Source organism: Photinus pyralis, unplaced genomic scaffold (genome assembly GCF_008802855.1).
Source record: "Photinus pyralis isolate 1611_PpyrPB1 unplaced genomic scaffold, Ppyr1.3 Ppyr1.4_LG5, whole genome shotgun sequence".
Classification (NCBI taxonomy): Eukaryota; Metazoa; Arthropoda; class Insecta; order Coleoptera; family Lampyridae; genus Photinus; species Photinus pyralis.
The window spans coordinates 36983817-37008635 of NW_022170596.1; the positions used below are offsets into that span (position 1 = coordinate 36983817).

The 24819-nt window shown below is 38.2% G+C and overlaps 2 protein-coding genes across 5 annotated transcripts; both read right to left on the minus strand.

Annotated features, from left to right (window-relative positions):
* Positions 1 to 73: 73 nt before the first annotated feature.
* On the minus strand, positions 74 to 7569 carry LOC116171933 (carcinine transporter). 2 transcript variants are annotated; one of them, XM_031488983.1, is made up of 8 exons: positions 7484 to 7569; positions 7063 to 7437; positions 6760 to 7018; positions 1258 to 1890; positions 1029 to 1210; positions 945 to 981; positions 336 to 477; positions 74 to 285 (listed from the first exon to the last, which is right to left on the minus strand). In XM_031488983.1, the coding sequence occupies exons 1-8, from the start codon at positions 7502 to 7504 to the stop codon at positions 99 to 101; spliced, it is 1836 nt and encodes a 611-aa protein (XP_031344843.1). In that variant the 5' UTR covers positions 7505 to 7569; the 3' UTR covers positions 74 to 98. The 2 variants fall into 2 exon arrangements, with proteins under 2 accessions (XP_031344843.1, XP_031344842.1); XM_031488982.1 differs by lacking the exons at positions 74 to 285; positions 336 to 477 and adding an exon at positions 541 to 752 and having other exon boundaries at positions 803 to 981.
* Positions 7570 to 7582: 13 nt separating this feature from the next.
* Positions 7583 to 20100, minus strand: LOC116171929 (importin subunit beta-1). Of its 3 annotated transcripts, XM_031488978.1 has the most exons (6): positions 19953 to 20100; positions 19689 to 19843; positions 19386 to 19627; positions 14578 to 16077; positions 12769 to 13634; positions 7583 to 9302 (listed from the first exon to the last, which is right to left on the minus strand). In XM_031488978.1, coding segments are annotated over exons 2-6 (2664 nt in total). In that variant the 5' UTR covers positions 19744 to 19843; positions 19953 to 20100; the 3' UTR covers positions 7583 to 9301. The 3 variants fall into 3 exon arrangements, with proteins under 3 accessions (XP_031344838.1, XP_031344836.1, XP_031344837.1); XM_031488976.1 differs by lacking the exon at positions 7583 to 9302 and having other exon boundaries at positions 12765 to 13634; XM_031488977.1 differs by lacking the exons at positions 7583 to 9302; positions 19953 to 20100 and having other exon boundaries at positions 12765 to 13634; positions 19689 to 19891.
* Positions 20101 to 24819: the final 4719 nt, after the last annotated feature.

The following is a 24819-nucleotide window of genomic DNA, read 5'->3' on the forward strand; positions in this document are numbered from 1 at the left end:
CATGACTTTTCTTCCAAAATGGTGTGATTAATGTAATTAAAACTCAAGCATGAATTTCTTTGTAAATAAACCATTCACATGAATTTTATGTATTGCAATTACATCCAATAAGTTATCTGCATACTTCCATCGCTGTCTTTCTGAGTATCCATAAAACTAGTCTGTCGTGCCAATCGTCTCATGGACATTCGCCTCGACGCCTCCAATGGAATTTGTTCAACGTCCTCCTCTTTTATTCTGTCCAATTCTAAATCCTCGAACGAACTTAAGACGGGAGGATTCAATCTGGAAAAGTACTTTTGTTCGTAATAAAAGTGCACATATCAATATCATACTTGAGTGGAATGCATCTGCAGCAATCCTGGACGGTAAAGTTCTTCCCAAACTCCTCGCCCTCTTCGATTGTTTGAGGTAAACGGTAGTGTAACGTTTCCGGAAGGCGTAGCGCCAGTAGGCCTCCGAATACCGAGAAAAAACCCATGATCATGGTGTGATTAATGTAATTAAAACTCAAGCATGAATTTCTTTGTAAATAAACCATTCACATGAATTTTATGTATTGCAATTACATCCAATAAGTTATCTGCATACTTCCATCGCTGTCTTTCTGAGTATCCATAAAACTAGTCTGTCGTGCCAATCGTCTCATGGACATTCGCCTCGACGCCTCCAATGGAATTTGTTCAACGTCCTCCTCTTTTATTCTGTCCAATTCTAAATCCTCGAACGAACTTAAGACGGGAGGATTCAATCTGGAAAAGTACTTTTGTTCGTAATAAAAGTGCACATATCAATATCATACTTGAGTGGAATGCATCTGCAGCAATCCTGGACGGTAAAGTTCTTCCCAAACTCCTCGCCCTCTTCGATTGTTTGAGGTAAACGGTAGTGTAACGTTTCCGGAAGGCGTAGCGCCAGTAGGCCTCCGAATACCGAGAAAAAACCCATGATCATCAGGGGTAGAATGAGGTTTTCTGAACCCTACAAATGAATGATTAGCGCGTAGGCAAAGATTCAGAGTAGGCTACCAAGTATGTAATGAACGGAATTATAATAAGTCCCATTCCACCGATGTAGGAGGAGGTTCCGATTCCAATCCCACGCAATTGTGTCGGGTACAGTTCACCGGCAAATGGGTACATAATTAAAAATGAGGCAGATATTGAAGACTTGGATAGCAGGTACAGCACCATTATGCTGACCGTGGCATCTGAGAACTTAGTCAGTAATTATCGACATTGGTAGTCTCGAGTGTACCTTCAGATAGTAATACTGTTGCAATGCAACAGATGCCGCTAATTATCATACTTAAACAAAGCGGCCATCGCCGACCCCATCGATCCATAATCATCCAGCAAAGAAGATAACTCGGAATTTCCACGGCTGCCGATAGAAGGAAGCTTAAATATTTATTGTCACCCAAAGCCGGGCCGTAGTAGCTTAACCCGACGTAAACGGTTGTGTTCGCGAACCAGTTCAGCGTGATTAAAATCGTTTTCAGGCGCATATTAGGAGTGCGACATAAGACAAAGATGTCGGGGCATTTACTGTTGGCGGAGTCCTGGCTCCTCGATCTGGTCAACATCATCCGTTGTTTGAGCAGTTGTCGAAAACTGGCCGGCAGCTCGCAACGGTTAACTCTCGCGAGTACCTCGAGTATTTTCAGCGCCTCGTCAAATCTTCCTCTCGCCAATAACCATCGCGGACTTTCGGGCAGAAAGTACCAGTAGATCACGTACAATAAGAATGGAAGCGAGGTCACTAGAGTTAGATGTTCCCAATTGGGGACTAGATAGGCGATACCTGCAAGTGCCATCAGACCAAAAGTGTAAAATGTGCATGTCGTTACGGTTACAAATGATCGGTAATTCGGACCGACCAGTTCCAAGGCTAAAAATTAATTAGATAAATTATACAGGGAGTAATTGGAAATGGCAGAGGATGCACCAAAGAATATCTGTATACCTAATCATGAAATTACCCAGTATACCCTTCAACCTATGTTACAGGTCACCATAAGCCTCAACAACAATCCAAACCATCCAAGCGCATCTCCGGCGCTGAGCAGAAGAGGAGAAAGAAGGCCAGGCTGACCCAAACGAGTCAAACTGCGCCAACAGTCTCCTCCAAACCATCTACCTCCCGTGACCCAACCGTTTCCATGAGCTAGGTAACTCCGGTCAGACGGGTTTTCAGAGAGAAAAATAGGTAGGGGTCGGATGACTCAACGCGTATATAGCGGCCTTAAGATCTTGCGAGACCTTCTACAATTGTGGGAGGGTGCACACCTAAAGGTGATGCAGGAATAGACTGTCTTCCTATCCTCGGCAAGGTTGCCATCTGGGTCCCAGAGGAACCTGACGACTTGGTGGCGATCACGCGGCGCTTGGAGGTGCACAATTATTGGGAAAAGGTAGGCAGCTGTTGTCAGAGGGCAGGGGCAGGTTCAGTTATGGGGTATCTAAAGATCAGTCAGTAACCCTGCCGAACCTGAGGTCAGGTGACCACAACAACATATAGGGAAATATAGAAAAACCTAGAACATGCATGACGTTCCTAGATACCTTAAAGTTCTTAGGTGTGGCAGTGATATCGCGACTATACAGTTAAGCTATGACATAGGTACAGGGTAAAGCTCAAGAGTAATGACATCAGTATATCTCCCAGGAGATTCTGTCAACCTACCTCCTAGTAATTAGATGGCAAGACTGATAGAATACTGTGAGCAAAATAATAAACACCTCATCAAATAGCACTGTACATATATGGTCCACTATTTGTATACATTCGTCCTTGGAGAAAAAATGACGTCCTACGTACGTAAATATGGGACATCGTATGGTCGTCCATGTATAAGTATGTACGCCCATATTTTTTTCAATAATAAATCTTTCTTAGCGTTTAACGCAATATTAGACGAAACCATGTCTTTGATTTAATAAATGTCCACAAATGATACATTGGACATGGGGCCTCACTTCATCGTGAACTTCGTTTTAATGGCCAAGCGACAAAGAAAGATGTAAGTACAATTGAAATGAAATCGACAATCAATTTGTCGAATTACACACTTTTTTCTACAATCGAGGATAAATCACTCAAATCACTTGAAATGAACTCTGAATGCATATCGAGCGTTTTTTCTAATAAGCGACAAAGTGACAGTTATGACGTTTGCAAATACGAGCGCAAATGCCTACTTTGAATATCCCCCTCGTATATGTCAGTGGACGCAAATATGACGTCCATCAATAGACCCAAATATGACGTCCATTATTGGCCGGAAGTATGACATCCAATTTGTTGACATGTGGACCAAATTTGGACAAAACAATCTTGTGCTTTCTGGGACATGGGGGGGTACTAATGTCAACCCTAGCATTACTTGAATATCTGACAAGTTCTAATCTACAGTGAGGACACGAACCCACGTTCCCGAAGCCAGACAGTGCGATGTCTGGCATCATCGAGTATCTCTGACCACATAACGAACTGGAAAGTCACTATGATGATCATGGAGTAATTTCATTAGAAATTAACTCCAAAGGAGCCGTCCAAAAGGGTTATTGCAATCTCAGCGACGTCGGAAGTGAATAATGGTGGGGGGGGGGGGGAGCAAAAATCAGCGACTTCTGCAAGTTTAATTTTACCAAAGTAGTATGAGCTATATTTGTTTTTCTATCTTATGACATGTGGAATAACATGCAACACCACCAATAAATATATTATTATTAACTGTATTTTTGCAAGAATTTTGAAAAAAGTATTTGAGGATGTCTAGTGATATGCAACTGAGTAGCTCAGAGATACTTGACTCGATTGAGACAACCATATCCATAGATCATTAATATTTATTTAAAAAATAATGAACTGGAAAATAGGAATTACAAAAATGTTGTTCCTATTTATTGCACTATTGAGCATTGTCAAGAAAAGCAAGTATAACTAGTTGTCAGGTAAACTCCTGACTTGACTTTCCGTCTACTTTTAATAGGCATTGCAATTATCTTTGGTCATAGTATAACATTTAGAAAATGCCTTCTAGCGCCTTTATTTTGAACCCGACGCAAAAAAGTGTAGGAGCCTTTTTATAGATCTCGTTAAGATACCTTTTTTGTAATTAACATTTTTAATTCTGATGCTTATCTACTTTTAGAGAAATATGAAAATTTAGAAAAATAAAATAAATAGTTTAACTTTTCAATTCAAAACTTCTCAAAAACAAAGGAACTCACAAAAAAATTATAATGAACTTTTTTTGTAGTTTTTTAAGTCATTTTGGCCAGTGTATGCGAAAAAATTTTTTCCAGCCCTTATGGCTCTTAAACTTTTGACACCAACAACCATGAAGATGGTTATGGATTAAAACCAAAATACACTCTATATGCACCCCAAATTGGTTCAGGGGTTTTTTAGTTATCGTGTTCACAAAAAACGAACCACATACACACAGACGTCAAGCTAAAAATAACTTTTTTGGGATCCGTGTGCTTCAAAACGTCCAGAAAACGCAATATCCGCATATCAAAAATTTATCACGATTACAATACTTTCCTTTAACATACTTTGTATGTAGCTAGAAAGTAAAAAGTTAAATATTTCCAAAAATTTTCCGAATTTCCGCAGTTTTGCTGACAAATTATTTCAATATATCCTCTACTTCTATACTTTTTGCATGCACATGCAGTAGAAGAACATGAGTGTTAGTCGCTTTTGAGTGATTTATTTATCCATTCTATGAGGGGGCGACTCCCCCCTCTGACCCATACTTCCGACGTCGCTGCGCAACCCCAAGGTGAAGGTAATGGATATTCCCCTTTACAAACATCTCATTGGAGAAAAACTTAAGAGGGCAATGGACACCTCTCAGGTTCTGTCGACTTACAGGACAAAGTAGATCTTCTTACCAAACATTGTAGTCATAAAGATTATTATTTTTGCCATAACCATTCCTGATGGTGCAGGGCACTCGAAAAGCAGAAAATTCAGTTGGGCAAACTGTTTAATAAGGCCTCCCAATGGGAGGCCTATATGGCTGTTTGCACCGACAAATTTAAGGGGAGCTTAGCTTAATGGTAACTTAAACTCCATAGCAACGCTTATTCCGACAATGGTTTCCATGGACATGAACCTAACCTTAAACTAAGCTTTGTCAGTGCAAACGGGCATTAGGCTTATAAGGATATTAGGAGACATGGAAGAGTTTTTGCATCTTTATAGGCCTAAATAAAATTCTAAAGAAAATTGTACATGGACAAGCAGATTTTCCTACAATTTGGGGTATGCTTTTCCCAATTTTGCAAAAGATGCTATTAAAGGTTACCCTAGGATATTTGGTTCCTAATGGCACAGATCTACACATACACAGATTGCTAACCTTATGCATTTTTTGGGAAACAAATTTAGGTATACTTAAAAGCGCCCTCTATTGCGGAGCAGTATAAACATGTATCGTTTAAAACTGTAATATGACGCTTATGGATTTATGCGTTAGATGTCGCTGAAACAAAATTAAAGCGCTAAAGTTTGCACAATTCGAATTCCTTAATATTCGTATTATTACAGTGGTATGATATGATAGGAGGTACGTTGAGCCATAATTGTTTAATTTAACACTGGAGCTACTCATTCGTCGTAAGGGAGTTATTAAAAGCGGGTCCCTGTGGTCACAGAGATACACACGAACATAGGGCAGGTTCTTAAAGAATCGTGAAGGTTTTTTGAAGTTGGCGGAAACTATTTGCGGCTTTAAAGGTCTTGACAGATTGCTAACCACAAAGGCATACTTAAAAACTATGTATATCTCTGCCATCATTAACGTTACACTCTTTACCACGCCGATAAGATATAAGATAGGGAGGTTATTTTCGAAAAGTTGATAGTTTTCGAGTTGTAAGCACAAAACTGCTAAAAAAATATCTTTTTCAACTTTTTTTGTATTTTTTTCAATGTTGCGTCATGAAATTTTGTTAGCAAACCTCAGATTCGGATTCAGCACCCCAAAATACATATAGAATCAAAGAAATCAAAACTACCCCACAACTTTCCTGGTATAAATACAATTAAACTGGATTATATGCACACTTTACCGCTTTAAATAAAGTCCCTAGATTGGTAGCTTTAAATAAAGTCACTAAATATAGAAAGTACCGCAATCCATTGGGCTCGTGTGTTAGAGAGAGAACGCATGATTTTTGCCCAAAAATGGCGGAAGTTACCAGATTCTAGTAACTTTAATGTTAGGGATTGTTCCACCTGTTTGGAGATATCTGTATATATTTTTATAAAACATGACAGTACTATGAAGTTAGGTTATAAAAATGACAGCTATTCAGATTTTATTTGTCAATTTTTTTAAGTTGCCAGCAAATTTGCCCAAAAATGGCGGATGATTGCGGTAATTTTTATATCTAGTGACTTTAGCTTTAAATTTTTTGCAGCGACATCTAATGCATAAATCCATAAGCGTCATATTACAGTTTTAAACAATACATGTTTATACTGCTCCGCAATAGAGGGCGCTTTTAAGTATACCTAAATTTGTTTCACAGAAAATGCATAAGGTTAGCAATCTCTGTATGTGTAGATCTGTGCTAATGGTGAAAACTTGCGAATGATCTGACCAAGCAGTCACCTCTGTGGTTGTAGGAGCCAAATTATGCAAATCTAATAGGAATTTGGGTAACTAGTTTGTCCCTTTTTAAATAAGATATTCCTTGGCTGCACCACTTCAACGTTAATTTCAATTAAGGCACTTACATATAATGAAAGGGATCTGGTAAATTGCCGGCACAGTCAGTCCTACAATTATACGACTAACAGCCCAAACCCAAAATTGTGGCGAGCAAGCGGTCATAATACTACCGGCAAGAAGTGTAAACAAACACGCAAAAAAAGACTTCTTACGGCCAATCTTATCGTTTAAAATACCAAACCCATAAACCCCGATAGGTCCGCCGATATTCAAAGCTACCAAACCGAGTGTGGGGTAAATGTCTCGTTCACAAACCAAATCGAACTGAAATTCGGTTATTACAAAAGGCCACTAGATTTGGTACATACATCAATGACTATGCTCGAAGATACCACGGATAAATCATATTCCCATCCGTCTTTACACGCTTCGATCGGCCAAGACTCATTTGCATTTGTCACATCCTCATCCAGAACCCGTGTCCAATTCACAGCATACCGTTGGCATCTGCTGTACGTGCCGTCACCGTACGGTATGCCAAGTTTTCGTCGTTCATACCGGCTGAAATTTTGCAGTTCGTCGATCCGACACCAATGATCCGGGACATCGACCATAAACAACTGATTAAACGCGCAAAAACCGCAGGGAATACACGCAGGTAAACAAACCAGCCACAGCATCAACTTTTGATACCTTCCAAATTCTCCGACCTGTGGCAGAATATCGTCTAAATCAATTTGATTCTGAAACACAACGTTAAAGAGAAATTTTACAATGATAACAAATTACATTCTGTTCAGTGTCGTCCATTATTATTAATACCGTCTTAATTGAAAGAAGCAGCAAAAGTGTACTAAATGGATTAGGGAGGTCGATCAAGTTCAACAATTACATTATTTCATTTATTATTATTTTACTACAGAAAAAAAGTCCTAATTTTAGGTGGAAAAATAAAAGAGCAAAAAATTAAGTTACATCTTTTTTTTTTAATTTGGAAAAATGTTAAAGGTGTTGTCGGCAACCAGACATGGTAACAATATTCAAACAAAAACGAATTACATGACCGATGTTTAACAATATTATTGGAATATTTATGCACCGTTGAACGCACATTAAGGAATACTTTCACACAGCACATATTTGAGCTACGTACAGTTTTGGGTACACGCAATTGGTTTCAACTATTGGCAACTTATGCTAAAACATTATTCAGTCTTACCACACTAGTAAGATTGTCAAACATCGGCTCTTAGGGGTGATTTTTGAACAGACAACCTATCATGGCACACATTGATTCATAAACTAGCAAACAAAACATTCAAAATTATCTACTACTCAGGCTCTAAATCAGATTGTCCTTACATTCTATTACTTTTAAGGATGAGGAGCACTTTATTTGTTTCATCAGTTCTCAGCACTTTGGTTTATTAGAAATTACGGAATAACAAATAAAGCGCACTCGTGCCACAAACGGCGAATATAAAAAAGTGGGAATTCTTCGAAGAGCGCTTACATAAAAATAACAGTCACACAGCCTCGCATACTAATACAAAGTTTCATACAGCCTAAAATTCAAACGCAAATGACACAAAACGAACGCCGACATTGAACTGAAATACGCCGAGTTTACTCTCGTGTCATTTGCGAAGACAATATCACACATACAGGAATTTAATAATTATAATTGCGTGATTATAATTATTATAACATTGAGAAGGCTTTTTGTTTTTTTTTTCTCTGGAATTGGAATTGTTAAAAAAACATTTTTGGCAACCACTAAAGCCTTCCCAAATCACAGATAGCTTCGTTATTATACAACTAACGTACTACTTAACAAAGTCGTCATTATTGTTAATATTTAGAACGACCAGGTTAATTTAATTAATCCACCCACGCAAGGCACACACGGCCTCACAAAAACTCTCAAAAAAATACCATTCACAAAAGTATATTATTCCAAAACTTCCTGAGTATGAACACTACCTAATGCAAAAAAGTCGCCGACCCAACTCGGACACTTCGAGAAACGCGGCGACCGAGTTAGGTCATCCGTAATCTTAGAGTATGTATAAAATATAAATTTTTTTTAAAACGAAAGTACAACTACTTGTAAAGAGCGATATGTGACATGTGAATAATGTTTAATTACAAACCGTTACAAATATAACAGACAAAAAAATTTCGCGAATAAAAAAACGAGAGGAGAGAAAAATTTTCATAACTTCACTTTTTCTTCTTCAGTCTTGAGATATACGTCTTTCACCATGCAGGCGGCATTTACTTACGTACACAAGCGTTCTGTCTAACGTCACTGTAGCACTCAGTACACATTCATATTGGTCCTTGGTCCTAAAGAAGTTCATACGCACGCATTCCGCACCCCATAACCGAAAAAGGAGGGACGGTACCATGTCGTTTACGTCATCCAGTCGTTAATTAATCGATTAAGTTCCAAACTTAAATTGGTTAATTAAGAACTAATGACTATTTTAATTACTAACCAGAGAGAAATCTAAAAAGGTAATTTTTTTAATATATGTAATGCCTTTCCAGAACAGATACTGGTGACCACACCTTCATATGGTTATCGCTATAGATCAAATTAAATCTGAAACAAATAATCAGCTTTAGTTCATTTTCAATTTTACTCTCATCGTTTAATTATAGCAAACTAATGGCAATAAAACCTGATGTTGCCAACAAAATATTTTTAGGTTTATTGGGAATAAACGGTACATCCAAAAATCTAGTTAATATGTGGCATCTGTTCCTTGTTGAAGAAAAAAATTTATTTCGTTTAAAGCCTACCTAACTAACCACTACAGTACTGAATTAAGGCACACGGTAATCCTGCACCGGATTAGTGGATTTGTATCGGATATGAAACATTTTTTACGATCACTGACTAAAGTAATGATAATCGGAAGCTTACTGCCACTTAGGCAACGAACCGTTTTTATATTAGGGCAGCGACGAAGAAACGCAGAAGCAAAGACGACAGTGTGCAACGCCGTGCGCCCCATCCCACACGGATCTCCGCCGTAAAACGTACACTTCAACGTTGCCATTTTAGATAGTGTATGCTTGGTTGCCTAAGTGGCAGTAAGCTTTCTATTATCATGATTTTTGTAGGTGATCTTACCTACATTTGGGAAATAAATTCTGTCATAGATTCCTACAGTAAAAGAGCCCGCCCGCCATTTTGTCTAAGCGACCGACAGGCCAATGAAAGCAAAAAGACGCGTGGTTTCGTTGTCACGGTCAAGGTAGAGCCGGAACGCGAAAACAAATTTTGAAAATAATAAACTGCTTCAAACCAATATAGAAAACAAGCGACAAACACAGAACTGGAAAACGTTTGCGAGTTATCATGTACACAGATGGACGGACAGAACGTCCCCATGATTAACATTTAACAAGTTAGATGACAGAACATCCAAAATCATCCACTCTGTTTTTTGTCTTGTTAATAATAATACAGATAACGGCATTGTTATTTTAAACAATCTCGCCATCTTTTGTTCGCCATGGAAACGTAGATCTAAATATTTTAAGGTATAAAATGCAATATTGTAAAAATATTCAATATAAATGTAACAAGTGATACATCAAAATTTAGGAAATTTTACGCTCTTTTCAAAAACTCAAAAATTTATAGGGTGGTCCACATGTAAAAATGTAATTTAGTGTCAAGAAAAACCAAACACCCTGTATAAACACCAGATATCGCGATGGATTCTACATGAAAAAGTGCTCTAAGAAAGATTTTGCAAAATTCAATTAGTTTTAATAATAAATAAGTCATGGGGTATTAAAGAAATTGACTAAATTCGCCCACTAGTGGTCAAACCGGTTAGAGATAGAAATTTTGGCTCCAGAAAACCTAGGCCCATTGTTTTTCCATAAGAAAGTGTGCAATTTAGACCACCCTGTACGCAGATGAACAGACGGACATAAGTCCAAAATCATGAAACAGCTGGTTCGCTTGTTAATAAGTGAGTTTGCGACGGTTTTTGACTTGTGCTAAACTTTTGAGTACCAGTATCACATGCAATTTTTTAGTCACAAAAAAAGGGAACTTTGCCCTTATTTAACCTACACTGTATCTCCCACCATTACAGAGGTCCTAACGGCGAGTCTCGAATTTTAGCTTTGGACGAGGCAGATAAAAATTGCCTTTTTTTTTGCATGGCCACCTCGTTATTATAGTCCACACCCTAGAGCTCAATACAGGGGTCCAGCTTGCAAATTTCTGAGACAAAGAACCAAGATGCAGGGTTTATGTTTTTTGGGTCGCTGAATCCGAATTTGACATTGCACAAAAATCCACATGACGCGGGAGCCGCCATCTTGGAAAAATGGCGGAAAATCGGCGGTTTTTCCACAAAACCCGAAATAACTCATTTGGTATCAGTTTTGTGGCGAAAAAACTTCAGTAACAAATGAAAGTACATAAAGTTTCCTTTGAGATGAGCCCTTGTTGATGAAAATCGGACAAAAACTAACGCTACTACAGTGCGACGAAATTCGGCCCAAAAATGAAGTTTTCGCAATTTTCAATATTTCGCGCGCAAAAAAAAACGCCAAAAATCCGATATTAAATGAGTTATTTCGCATTTTGTGGAAAAACCGCCGAATTTCCGCCATTTTTCCAAGATGGCGGCTCCCGCGTCATCCGGATTTTTGTGCAAAAGTCAAATTCGGATTCAGCGACCCAAAAAACATAATCCCTGCATCTTGGTTCTTTGTCTCAGAAATTTGCAAGTTCAAACCCTCTGGGGCCTAGACTATCATGGAAGTTACATATAACTTATTTAAGATTAGAATATAAAAACCAGGAAAACCAAGATATTTTGAAAAATATCAGAGATAGGTATAGGACATTATTATCAAAAGTTGAAGGTTTTTGGAAGAGCTAAAAGACGACAGAAAAATATATAGGGTGTTCCATTTAAAAAAAGTGAGATTTTTAATATGAAGTTTTGCAACTTTGGACCTACCAAAAAAAAACATCCTGTAAGTTATTTTTTTATTGTTTCATAGTAGATGTATTTATTTGACTTTCACTTTACCCAGGATAAAAGATATAAAACCTGGAAACAAAATTTAAGTAATAATTTTGACAATATACTGACGCTTGCAAATGCCCTAGTTTTGCTACTAGTTTTTCCGATATTAACCATATAATAAAAAAAGACGCACAATTACACGTAGAATTCAAAAATGCATTCAAATACAAGGGGTTCTATTTAAAAAAATGTACCATTTTGGCGCCCTACTTTGTGGGCGCACCCTGTATAATTCCAAATATTTTTAAAATGTGGAGAATATTCAACCATATCATAAGCACTCTATCGAAAAATCTTATCTTCAAGGCATTAAGTTACTCCGCGCAATCGTTGAGTCGCCCTGTACAATCGAGATATGGATTAAAAAATGTGGGCCCCCATTTGAAATTACAAAATTGCCCCCCCCCCCCCCAAGAAGTGAGGATTGGTGGGATTCAGTCCTTTGATAGAGAACAACAATCCCAGATTCCTGGGGTATTTGTTAAACATTTTTAAGTCCCTGAATTATAAAGCAGATGGACGGGTGATCTGAATCACCCTGTATATTCTTCACGAAAAATGGCGAAAATATTCATACTCACCAGCTAGGGTTCTATTTAAAAAAATGTACCATTTTGGCGCCCTACTTTGTGAGCGCACCCTGTATAAGTCCAAATATTTTTAAAATGTGGAGAATATTCAACCATATTATAATACAAAAGCACTCTATCAAAAAATCTTATCTTCAAGGCATTAAGTTACTCCGCGCAATCGTTGACTCACCCTGTACAATCGAGATATGGATTAAAAAAATGTGGGCCCCCATTTGAAATTACAAAATGCCCCCCCCCCCCCCAAACAAGTGAGGATTAGTGGGATTCAGTCCTTTGATAGAGAACAACAATCCCAGATTTCTGGGTTATTTGTTAAACATGTTTAAGCCCCTGAATTATAGAGCAGATGGACGGGTGGTCTGAATCACCCTGTATATTCTTCACGAAAAATGGCGAAAATATTCATACTCACCAGCTAGCTGCGGGTGCAGTAATATTAGCTTTCAGCTTGCGCAACTCCTTGGTGGCCCAAGTTGCGAGAGTTTTAGTACGACTGATCCGACTTCGACGTCCCTGCGTCAGCATGTCATTGATGGAATCCAGATCTAAGAGTGCGAGCATCGCCGCGCCGAACGCCAAGCACAGATCGCCGACGAGGCCGGCCGCAACTGCGACGCTCGCGTCCGAATGTTCGTTATCCTGAGCGACGACGATTATAAAGCGAACTATGAACGGTACGTGCGGTTCGAGCAGCATAACGTCGGGATGCGGCGTCGGTCCGTCGCCTTTCAGACCTTGAATGATACCGGTGTAAGCGTCGAGGACGCCCTCGCGCAGGTCGTTCAAGTAATCGATCATGTCGAAATCAGTTCGATCCACCTGCGCCTGGGAGGCTTGGGCCAGCGTGACCAGTACGACCTCGAGATACTTCTTAAATTCCAAACCGATGCTCAATACGATATCGCCGAAGACAGACAAGATTTGCGGTTTGACAGTCCGATGGACAGAGTTGTCGCTCAAATTCTCGAGAAGAATCATCATGATTTCGTCGCAATACGGAAGAGTTTTCAGTTTGAGTGCCCTAAAGATGTCTCCGGTCAGGCCGACGGCGGTCGCGCACACCTGGTACTCCTGATGGTTTCGCAGGCCAATGTAAAGGAACTGTTTGAAGGCGTCCATGTACTTCAGGAAGTTCTCGCCGAGAACCTCGACGAGCGTCGAGACCGCCATTAGAGCGTCTTCTTGCACGCCTCCGTTTTTACACGAATTGGAACTAAACATGCTGAGTAATGCTGTCATGATGGCGTCCGAGATTTTCGGAGCGTCTTCCGGTGTTACCTGCCGAATTTAAATTCATTTTTTTAGTGTGCTAACAAACAAAAATGCGAAAGAATCATTAAAATACATCCGCAAATGAAAAAGTTACATGACTAAAGTTGGCCTTGGAAAAACAATTTCGGTCAGCCTGTGACGTCACTTGACCTATTCGCCTCATTTTACATCATAAAGTCACACTAAAATTGACCAAAGGAATCGAAATATGTAATAACCTAAAATAATATACAGGGTGTACCATTAAAAAAATGAAACTTTGATATAAATCATCCTGTATAACAATTGCAATTTCGTTAAAAATATAAGCCTTAAGCGTCCTTCAACATTCCCCGACAATAAATTTTAATTATGTGCGTTAATCAACCCACAATCTTCCACCCACACACTAACAATGGCCCACCCTGTATACATTGGTAGGGTGTGGGCTTTTTGTCCCTATACTTTTTGGGGTCCAGTCCGACACTGTGTTTATGTCATTATTATTTTTGTGTATTGTATAAGGTATATCTTTTCTCAAAATTATGAGCTTATTTTCTTTGAATTCTCAGATTTTTCCTACATACCTGGTTTGAATACAGGGCGTTTCGAAATTCGCGCACACGGACTGTGGGATGGTGTTATACACCGAAAACTGAATCAAAAGTCCTTTACCAGTTTTTGATCAGACCGGCACTTTTTTTTTCGACGTTGCAATTATGTACTCGTCATAATTGTAGTTTGTTTTGAACCTTCTTTTGTTTTTAAAAATGTGTTAAGTTTAACCAGTGGCGCAGCGTAGGGGAGGGGGGGGGCGGAGATTTTCAAAACCATGGTAGCTCGAAAAATAGCAGTCTGATGGAAAACTGGTCAAAGAACTTTTTGTTCAGTTTTTGTCGTATAACACAATCCCATGGTCTGTGAACGCGAATTTCGAAACACCCTGTATAAAGAAATGTTTAAGCATTACCTTTCTAAGCACCGACTGTAAAGTGCCGCAAAGCAGGGACTGAAGGTCATTGTACTGGGAACGATCGCTGTGACTGGCAATGTGCGACTCCATTTGCAAAACCTGCTGAAGACGTTCGAGAATGACCATCGTAGTCTTCTGTACGGTGACGTAGCAATCTTTCGGCGAGTTCTTAACCATTTCCATCAAAGCCTCGTAGGCGGCCGGTCGCAGATTCGCTTGTGCACCATCCGGCCTATCCGTAGTCTCCAATAGCCGTTGTATTATAAACTCAAAGAACTGCGAGAGACAGTAGGTATCCGGTTGGCCGGTTTCTTCGTTAACCTCAGCCGCTTCGTACGCTGCCTCGACCAGCCCGGTAAAGGCCCAACAGACATTTGCAGCGACACGCGGTTCGGCTTTTAAACCGGTCACCAAGCTCTCGAGCAGCGGTTTCAGGTATGTCTCGTTAATCGCGACTTCTGGAATGATCTCGCAGATACGCCCGAAGGTCCAAGCGGCCGTGTCTCGAACTATAACACTGTTGTCGTACATTAATTCGATTAGGGTGGGCATCGCCTGCTCGACCAACGGTTTAAGAGCCGAATTATCGAGCCCTCCCAAAATCGAACCGAACGCCATCAGGGAGGCGTCCCTATATCTCCAATCCTCAGATTTGATGTTGTCTTTAATGAAGGGAAGCACGTGGGGTACGATCTCGTCCTCGCAACACGTCGCCAAGAGCATTAAGCAAACACCGGCCGCTTTGCACGGATTCCAATCGTCGTCGTCGTCCAATTCCTCCTGCTTCGTAAGTTTCTGCATTAGAACCGGAACGATAAAGTGCAAGGCGCCTTTGGCATAGTGGCGCGAGACACGAGCAGGTGGTCGCCCCGCTTCAGTCGCCTCGGAGTCTTCAATTGCCAAGTCTACCTCCTCGTCGCTGACGTTAGACCAAAATTCGATACCCTGAAGTGCCACGGCATCGTTATCCGACTTCATCGCCTCCAAAGTGATAGGGAACAGCGCCTGCGCCATGTACGGCTCCATATACTGATAATAAAGTGATAAAATTTTGACTAAACACTGCAAAGCTGCGACTTTTATTTGAGAGTCTTGAGATTGCGTAGCTTCGCAGACGACTTCCATAATAAAATTACGCTCAGTCTCCTTATCAAAATTTGCACGCGTGAATTCGAGAGAGTTTAGCAAAGCTTGGGTGGCGGCCAAGCGAACGTGATTGCTCGGCTCCGTGCTTCTCATTCCGTGAATGATGGCGGTTAAAATGGCATTCGACTGTGTGACTAAGACTTCCGAATCGATTTCCTGACAGATGTACCCGATCGCCTCGAGGGTGGCTTCCTTTTGCATCTCCGTCGAATTTGTTTGTACTACGTTGTTTACTAGGGTGTTGATTAAACTGGGCCATCGACCTTGAGGTAGTTCGGCTACGGCAACGTAGGCGACACATTGTGCGGCCGATGATGGTCGACTCGTCTCGGTGCCCAAGGCTTCCACAATCTAGAAAACGCTTTTACAGAACAAGCAACATTATATTCAAAAAATTATCCCGTGCCAAAAAATATTAGCTCTGTGACACTAACTCAAAATAAATATTAATAATTATTATCAATAAATAATTACAATTCATATTTATGGTTATTTTATTCAAAACACATGCAAACATTTCCAAACAACAAACACTTTTGTTTTTCCTTATTGCTTCTCATCATGGAAATTATGAGTTTTTAGCGCCGTGACGTCATTGTCAAATAATAACACACATTTTTTTTATCAACAAGTATAACAAAGATATGGAATTCGAAACAGAACGATAATAAATGGCGGGCTATATATGATACTTTTCAATCAAGCATTTTTGGTTACACAAAATATCAGTTTCAGGGGATGATTTACTGTTGTTTTCTGAAATCTTGTGCACTCGTGTCAATTATGTTGAAAGTTACAGTATTGTGTAGTTGAAGGGTTGATCATATTGTTAGTAGTTGTTTCAGGTATGCACAGTGGTTGCTTGGTCATTGCTCTAAATTTCAATGTGACTAGGAATTAAGTTCTTTTTGACAATTGGCAGATACTGTCCTTGTTTGATTTATTGATATTTTTGAACTTTTAACATGAAATGAATTTGTTTAAACAAAGCAATTCACTGAATTCTAATTTCTCAATTATTCATTTCAGTTGTTCCACATTCAAGACCCCCTCAATGTCTGGCCTTGTCGTGGCTGTGGGGCATGATGGTTCAGTGATCAAATTTAAGAGAAAAACTCACCTGTGTGAACCCAACTTTTTTCCAAAAATCGACTACATCAAAATTTCTAGGGAAAACACTTTTTCCTATTAATTTTGAGGCGTAGAATCCACTTTTTCGATTAGACTTCTCAATCAAAAGTTATAGACTAGAAACCAATTTCGAAAGAACATTCAAAGGGCTGTAACTTTTGAACTAGTAGCTCAATCTTGGAACTGTTTGAAATTATGGATTCTACAGGCCACATTCTATAAGAAAATTTTTTTCGGGGCCGATCTGAGACAATTTTTTTTCGGGCCAAAAAAAAGCAGTGTTATAACCTTTCATTTATACCAAAAATCGACTACACCAAAATTTCTCGGGAAAAGACTTTTTCTTATTAATTTTAGGGCGTAGAATCCAAAACAATTCGTACTTTTTCGATTAGACTGCTCGATCAAAAGTTATAGACTACCAACCAATTTCGAAAGAAAATTCAAAGGGCTGTAACTTTTGAACTAGTAGCCCAATCTTGGAACTGTTTGAAATTATGGATTCTACAGGTCACATTCTATAAGAAATTTTTGTTTCGGGGTCGATCTGAGACAATTTTTGTTTTCGGGCCAAAAAAAGCAGTGTATAACCTTTCTTTTTTACCAAAAATCGACTACACCAAAATTTCTCCCCCTTACGGACCCCACGAGAGGGGCAATTGACCCTATATGTATTTCAACTTAATTTTGTAATCTATTTTATTTTGTTATACAGTGCTATTTTATTTTCCCTGTCAAACTTTCAAAAACAAAATCTCTTCTGAAGGGCGTCTAATTTAATGCATCCAAAATAACTTCTTAAAACAAATGTCAATTGGTATAGTGCTAGTGACAGTTTAAGAAGCTTAGATTTATTTTCTGTTAAGCCAAAGCAACAATTTTCAAACTGATTAATATGACAGCCAGATCTTTATTTGTTTTAAGAAGTTGATATGGATGAATAAAATTAGGCGCCCTTCAGAAGAGATTCAGTCTTTTAAAAGTAGACATACGCAAAAACAATGTCTACTCCTTAATAAATAGCACTGTATGTTTATTTTGTTTTATGTTTGTTATTTCTGAAATTTATTTGTCATTTAAGTACCATATACAGTGTGTTCGAGATAAGAGGGTCACCCCAATACCTACTCATTGACGAGATACGAAAAAATTGCCAAATATAATTTTGTGTGTGACATTACAATCTATCCCATCGAATATTGAAACTTCCAGTTTGGGCGTAATTGAGGGTAACTTTTGTTTTTCAAATGCAATATCTATGTTCTTTTTAAAATCTTTGAAATGAGCAATCAATTTGTAGTACAACACACATAGTTAATAATTTGATATAGACAAAAATGGAGAAAATCGTGATTCAATATTTAAAAAACTTATGAAATCTAGCTCCCCTGTACCGTGAGGATGTGTTACATGAGGAGATGATATCGCGCCAAGTAAATCTTCAAAACTGAACATTGAGCGAGTTTATGTAGGTCTTTTCTGTGTAACACAATGGTCACCGCGCATCACTTTTAAAAATCCCTTATAGCCTGACAAAATGTGGTATTTGCTATTTCCTTTCTCTTGAAGTTGAGCTTCGCAAGTACAGGTCACTCCCTAAAAGTGCCCAATACACCCTGTATATACATCTAGAGCTCATTTGTAAGAGACCTTGCGCATACTCTAAAAACTCAAATTCGGCATGTGCAGACGAACTTTAGTAAAAATGACAAAACATATCAGAAAATACACAAATTTGAAGACCGTTCGCATATCTACCTTCAAGGTAAAAAAAGGTATTCCAAATCTGTATTCATTTTAAGAAGGCTGCGGTAAAAAGCACAGGGTGACCTTCACTGTGATTGGTTAAAACACGAGTCAGTATTACGCTGAAACATAAAACGAGTGGCGAATTTTGCAAGCTGTTAGTTTTGATTGTCAACTAAACTCTTGAAGTGTCATTAGCTGTTAATGTCAAAGATTTATTTCTGTTTGCAGTATTAGATATTTCTACTTTACAATAATTTGGTGCGGTTTTATATTTTTCCTGTGTGTGCTTGTCTTCAAGCACAGCGCCATCTACCACCTTCTTATAATGAATGCAGTATCGTGGTTATTATTCCGGCAAATACAGAAAACATAGATCTTTGTTCTTAAGACATTGCGCAATTTCTGAATCGGGCTGTATATCATATACAAACAGTAAGAAAATCACCAACTGACACCTGCATAATTAACACTATTACACGATTTGCATAAAATTGTCTTCTGTAAACGTCGCTTATGTCTTTAATTTACACTTCGTGTCCATTTCTGAAAATTATAAAGGAGTGATTGCCACCTACTTATATACTTACTGTACAGTGCGGGTGATGCTAAATCTAAAAATTAACTTTTCATCTGTTAGAACCCGTGTTCACTTAGTACCCCCTTATGAATAATTCGTGTCAGTATCATGAAATTAATATTTACATCGAGTTGGTGTCACAAAATCAATACGAGATTTTTTTTTGTAATACAGCGTCCCTTCGTACAAAGGCCACACTTACGTTTTTCTTGATATAGTCCCGTATGTCCTCCTGAAACAGCAACCATCGTTGTTGATACGAAACTTTAATACTTTGGTCCTTTGAAGTTAAGTGATTTTTAAGTTGTAATCCGGCGGCCATTCGCGCCACCGGACTGTTCCCGCCATGCCGTAGGATATCAGAGAGCGTCTTTATAAACTGAGGTAAGTTGTTCGTCGCGGCCTGCTCGAGAAAATTAGAAGCCTGCTCTAACTCTGCCTTATCTGAAATTAATGCAATGATAAGGGATGTAATGGCAATCAATCTCTTCTAATGTTTACCCACCTGGAGAAACCGTCTTTTCGAGTATTTGAATTAGTTGCAAAGTTTCTTGATGCATTTTGAAACTTCTTCGTAGATTCGTCCGTAATTATAAACAAGTTTCCGCTGGGATTTTTCAATAATTAAACCGGTGAATACCACATGTACAGTGATTAAAACTAGAAAGACAGGAAGGTGTAATGCTACGCCAACCTCATCGTTTTGACATTTACACAAATTAAATCGTTAAAACTATTACTTTCTTAATATTCGTCTATTCTTGCTTACCGCAACGTTAAATGGTTTCAATGGTCAAACCTTGTGGAAAATTTCAAAATTACACTTCAATACGTATCGTCCTATTACTGATAAGAAAATAACGATTGGTACTACACTTTGCAGCGTAGCTACAATTTCTCAACAAAAGGCGCTTGTGGGATAAAATGGCGGGGCTCAATTAGACAATGGCGTTTTTAAAAATGTTTTTCATTTTCATTTAAATCGAATCGTTTTAAAACACACAAGTAGCAGAGTTTTGGTCTTCTGTAAATGTAGTAAAACCGCTTAATGTATATACATTTATAACTTGATTTGCACAGTTTGAAACAAAACGATGCGCATTGAATGCTGCCTATTGCTAAGTAGAATAAGGAAGGGTGCAAGATAACGCATGATGAAAAACTTTGAATGTAGCCGGTAAATGTTATCGGGCGATTAGATTAAAAGGACAATTTGGGGTCAAAGAATGTTACCTATTTCAGTTTATAAGCTAATATATTTTCTTTTGCAATAGTTCGATATGCAACACGCACTGCACACAAGCAATGGTGGTTGCATATGCCGTAGTGTTTATTTGTTTCAGCGTTGTCTGAGTCGATTTTTGATTTGAACAGATTTTTAAACTCTTATTTTTACGTATGCATTTTTCTAATGAGACATCTATGGTATGATACACACGGACACAACCTGGAATATCTGCATTAACAGTCTAGTAAGCTATGCTACATTTCTATAGTGGCGCGATCTTTGCCTAAATCTTGGAATCATTGAGATAAAGACCTCTTGGAGAGCTAGGAAACTGTAACATGACTACCTGTAATAAAGAGATACAAAAGATGTATGCGTCAACCACTAAAGAGGACACAACGAGTACCAAATTTAGCAATGGAGTGGAATTTACAATAAACGCATTCATATTCAAAATTTACGCTCCTTTGAAGTTCACCGCGAATAATTGGCTGCTCAAAAATGAACCAATGCACTTTTAATGTACCAAATCTCATTTCTATTGTACCCTATAGTTTTTAAAATAGGTATCCGGTTGATCGGTTCCAAAAAATCACGACCATCTTCACGCGCGAACCGGAAAGATTTTACCATGTACCGAAATTTGTACCCCGGCGGTTTTGATGCCAATTTCTCCATAGGGTGCCATAAACTATAACACTTGCCGCGTAACTAAACTTTGCAATCGCATCATTTTTTAGGTCCAGAGAAATTTTATTTTTTACTTTTTTTAGCGCGTTTTTGAAAAAATGTAGCGCTTATATGTTCACTTTAGCTGTTCGGTCGGTCGGTCGGCTGCAAAGGTTTTTAGCGCGTTTTTGAAAACAAGGTGGAAGATACTCGATGCGTTTTGACTTGAATTGAAATTTAGTGATCCATTTTGCAAGAACTTTGAAAGTAGAGGTTAAAATTTCTAAAATGGTATTGCATTTTAAAAGACCTAACACTTACGAACAATATGAGAACTTTCATACTTTCCGGCACTTTACATTAAAGATGTTAACTAAAAAATCAATTAGGTACCGTTTCCTGGGTATGTACTTAAGGGGTAAAGTTTTAATTTCCAGGGGAAGATAATCTAGCTAGGATTTAAATCACATTTTTTTTGAACATACCTTTTCAAAAAAGGCACTACGTACAGAGTCCTTCGTTTTGTACTGTGTAAATGAAGTATTTATGTTGTTAGAGTAAATGATCATTAATTTTCAAGAGGTAGATATACTACAAATAATTTATCTGGGCACCAGCAACAGACTAGTTCTTCGAGATTTATTATTCAAGCCACATACATGTTTATAAGAAATGACAAGATGCCATTTTTTCAGTCTTCGGTTTCTGAATTGCGTAGTATGGGGTTAGTTCGTAATTTTTTCAGCGATATATGTATATTTTCAGTGCATATAATATTAATTTATGACAGTTTGGTGCAAATAGAACGTTAGTTCTAATATAATGTTGGTTTTAATTGCATCAGACTGGCGTCTTTCAAAAACCAACTCGGTTACAGCTGACTGCCATATACTAAAAATACGCCCACCAAAAAGCTTCGTTTAACGTTCGCTTGACCTTTCTTAATACACTGCGTGTCGTCTATTAAAATCGCACTTGTTTTTACTTTCCGCGCACACTGTGTATCTACAACTTATGTAGTTTGCTTTTACGCAGCATTACAAACATCTTATCGCAATGACCGGAGATAAACTTTTCCAATAATACGACACATTATTTCCAGATGCCCAATTTAATAATAATAATGTTTACTCCCACAAAAAAGTCTCCTTGTACATACTGCGCCGTTAAATATTAAAAAGAATTCTCTTAAGATGATTCGGGCGCACAACAATTTATTAAATTAAGTAAATCTGTACATTCGATTGCATTATTAAGGAGCTTGCACATAAAACAAAGGGTCAAGTATTTACGCCGTGTAGCAAGGTTAATTAGACCAAGGTAGCTTAAGCAATTATCACGTAGCGAATACAGCAAATAAAGCTGATAGCCAAAAACTTATTGTCAAGGTAAACGCCGAAATCGTTGACTACATACTTTCTGTCGATAGGAATACCGTCAGGGTATAAACCGGTATGGACGATTGATGTTTTCTACTAAAGTTTATGGCGATACATTTCTTAGCATTTAAAGACATGCCATTACGTATACACCAGTCATGCAAGAGCTTCAAGTCCACTTGAAATTTGATTACATCGCTTGGTGAAGAAATAGATCTATTGTGTCATCGGCAAACAGGCAACATTTGCTGTCAATATCCCTAACAACATAGTTTGCAAACAAGGTGAAAAGTAGCGGACCCTAGATTGACCCTTGCGGTACTCCTGAACCTAGTTGGGTCCTTCCAGTCAAATAGCTACCACGTGATCTGAAAGTCCGTTTGCACACGTACATACTAAATATAGGAGAAAAATCATCTTTCATTATAAAGAAAGTATTTTTCTTTTGTTGGAAACAGAATGGTCCTAGATCACAGATCCTATACGAATGGAGATTTTTTTGATATCATAAAGAATTATTTTTGATTTATTAATTATAATCATTATCAAACGCTATCATCTAATTTTGCATTTCTCTAATAATAAAGCAACCGCCCGGTATACTCGCGAAAGAACGTAAAAAAGTGGAGAATTTAGATGCGCATCAATTGTAAGGAAATGTACCTACGTCTTGGCACAAGAAAACTCATTTTGCATTCTTTGATACATATCAATCAGATCGTTAACTTTGTATTTACTATTCGGAAGTCTATACAGAAATAAATCAGGGGCGCAACGTAATACTTGCGCAAGAGAAAGAAACACCCACCTAAATCTAGTGAAGCAATAATTTTGTTTTGATATTCATGCAAAATATTTACGATCGTGTAAAACGATAGGCCATTTGTAAATTTGTAATTAATAATTTCTCCTTGTAATATTTTTAATGAGGTTGCTCAATTTTTAATGCATCCATTCGTCTCTTAGCGACATTTAACCTATCGCATTTTTTTTACGCGGTTGGAGATTTTCGAAAAGTGCCATTTATGGTCAGAGACGGACGGGCCAATATATTATGTCAATTATACGAGCCGGACGCGCTGACATTTTTATATTAGGAAAGTCCGCGCGCGCGAGATGGCCCGTTTGTGTGTAAACACACAATTAAAATCTATTCTTGAAGCTTTTCTAAAAACGAAGCAACGACCTAGGTTAAGACCGAACAAGAAGCGTCGAGACGTCGACGTAAAAATAAATCGTAACTGACCTACGATAAAAACAGTTGAAATACGAATTTCCACATTCCAACCGCAGCAGTCTGCGTTTTGATCGATTTTTTTTACTTACAACCTGAATTACAACGTGCGACTTGTGCTTTTGGTCTTTTTTCCGGTTTCCGAAGATATTTGCGGCGCAAAAGGAATCTCAGCGGTCGTATCTTAGTTTTCAGATTTATTGCCAGCATAAGGCACTTATTATTACGCGTACCTAGGATACCACCTGTAAAAATCGCCAACGAGTGGGACAATATTACAAATTCATAATATCCCATGGTTTATGCGACTAGGTTAATTAATCGATTCTTCTTGCTGGGTAATAAAGTTTTTAATTGTTACCAAGATTAATGTCTATACCTTCAATAGTACCTTTTAGTCTCTTTACATTGCCGGCTGCCAATTTTGACGTAATAATAGCCTACCTAATGTATTTTATGATGCTAGTGTAACGCTATTAAAACATTACAACTATGTCTTCCATTAACTTGATTTAATTTAAGACATAGGTCCATCAGTAAGTGTGATCAGAGAGGTAATAAATGCACTTCCGCCTGTCTCGTTCTTTCAATACCATTTTTTTAATTGAAGTAGGTATCTTTGTACCGCAAGGAGTTAATTTTTTTGGTTTTTCGTCATTTGACCATTCTTAAAGCTTTAAATTATGAGAACACTTTCGTAAAAGTTCTTATAAACAATTATCTTATTTAATTGACTCTACAATTAAATATGACATAATATAGTTTACATATTTATGAAAATTAGGTATAATAGACATCAATAATTTTTAACTTACGCTCCATTGTCATCGTTTGCTTCTAATTCATTTTCGTGATCAATGCTGTGTCGCAACTAGTTTTAAGAGCAAACTGTGATTTTAATTGTCATTTGTCCAGCGGTTGTGTCATTTTCATAGAAATAAACTGCCGTTGCCAAATCAATAGCTGTGGTCCACGATATAGTCTCAATTCCCCTATCACTACCATATTTACCGCATTGAACAACCACAGGTCATAGCTCGGACGCAATCCCCCCCCCCCCTTTCCAAAGAAAGCAAATCCCTTAGTAAATTTTCTAGGGATTTTAGCCTAGTGTGATTTACAATCA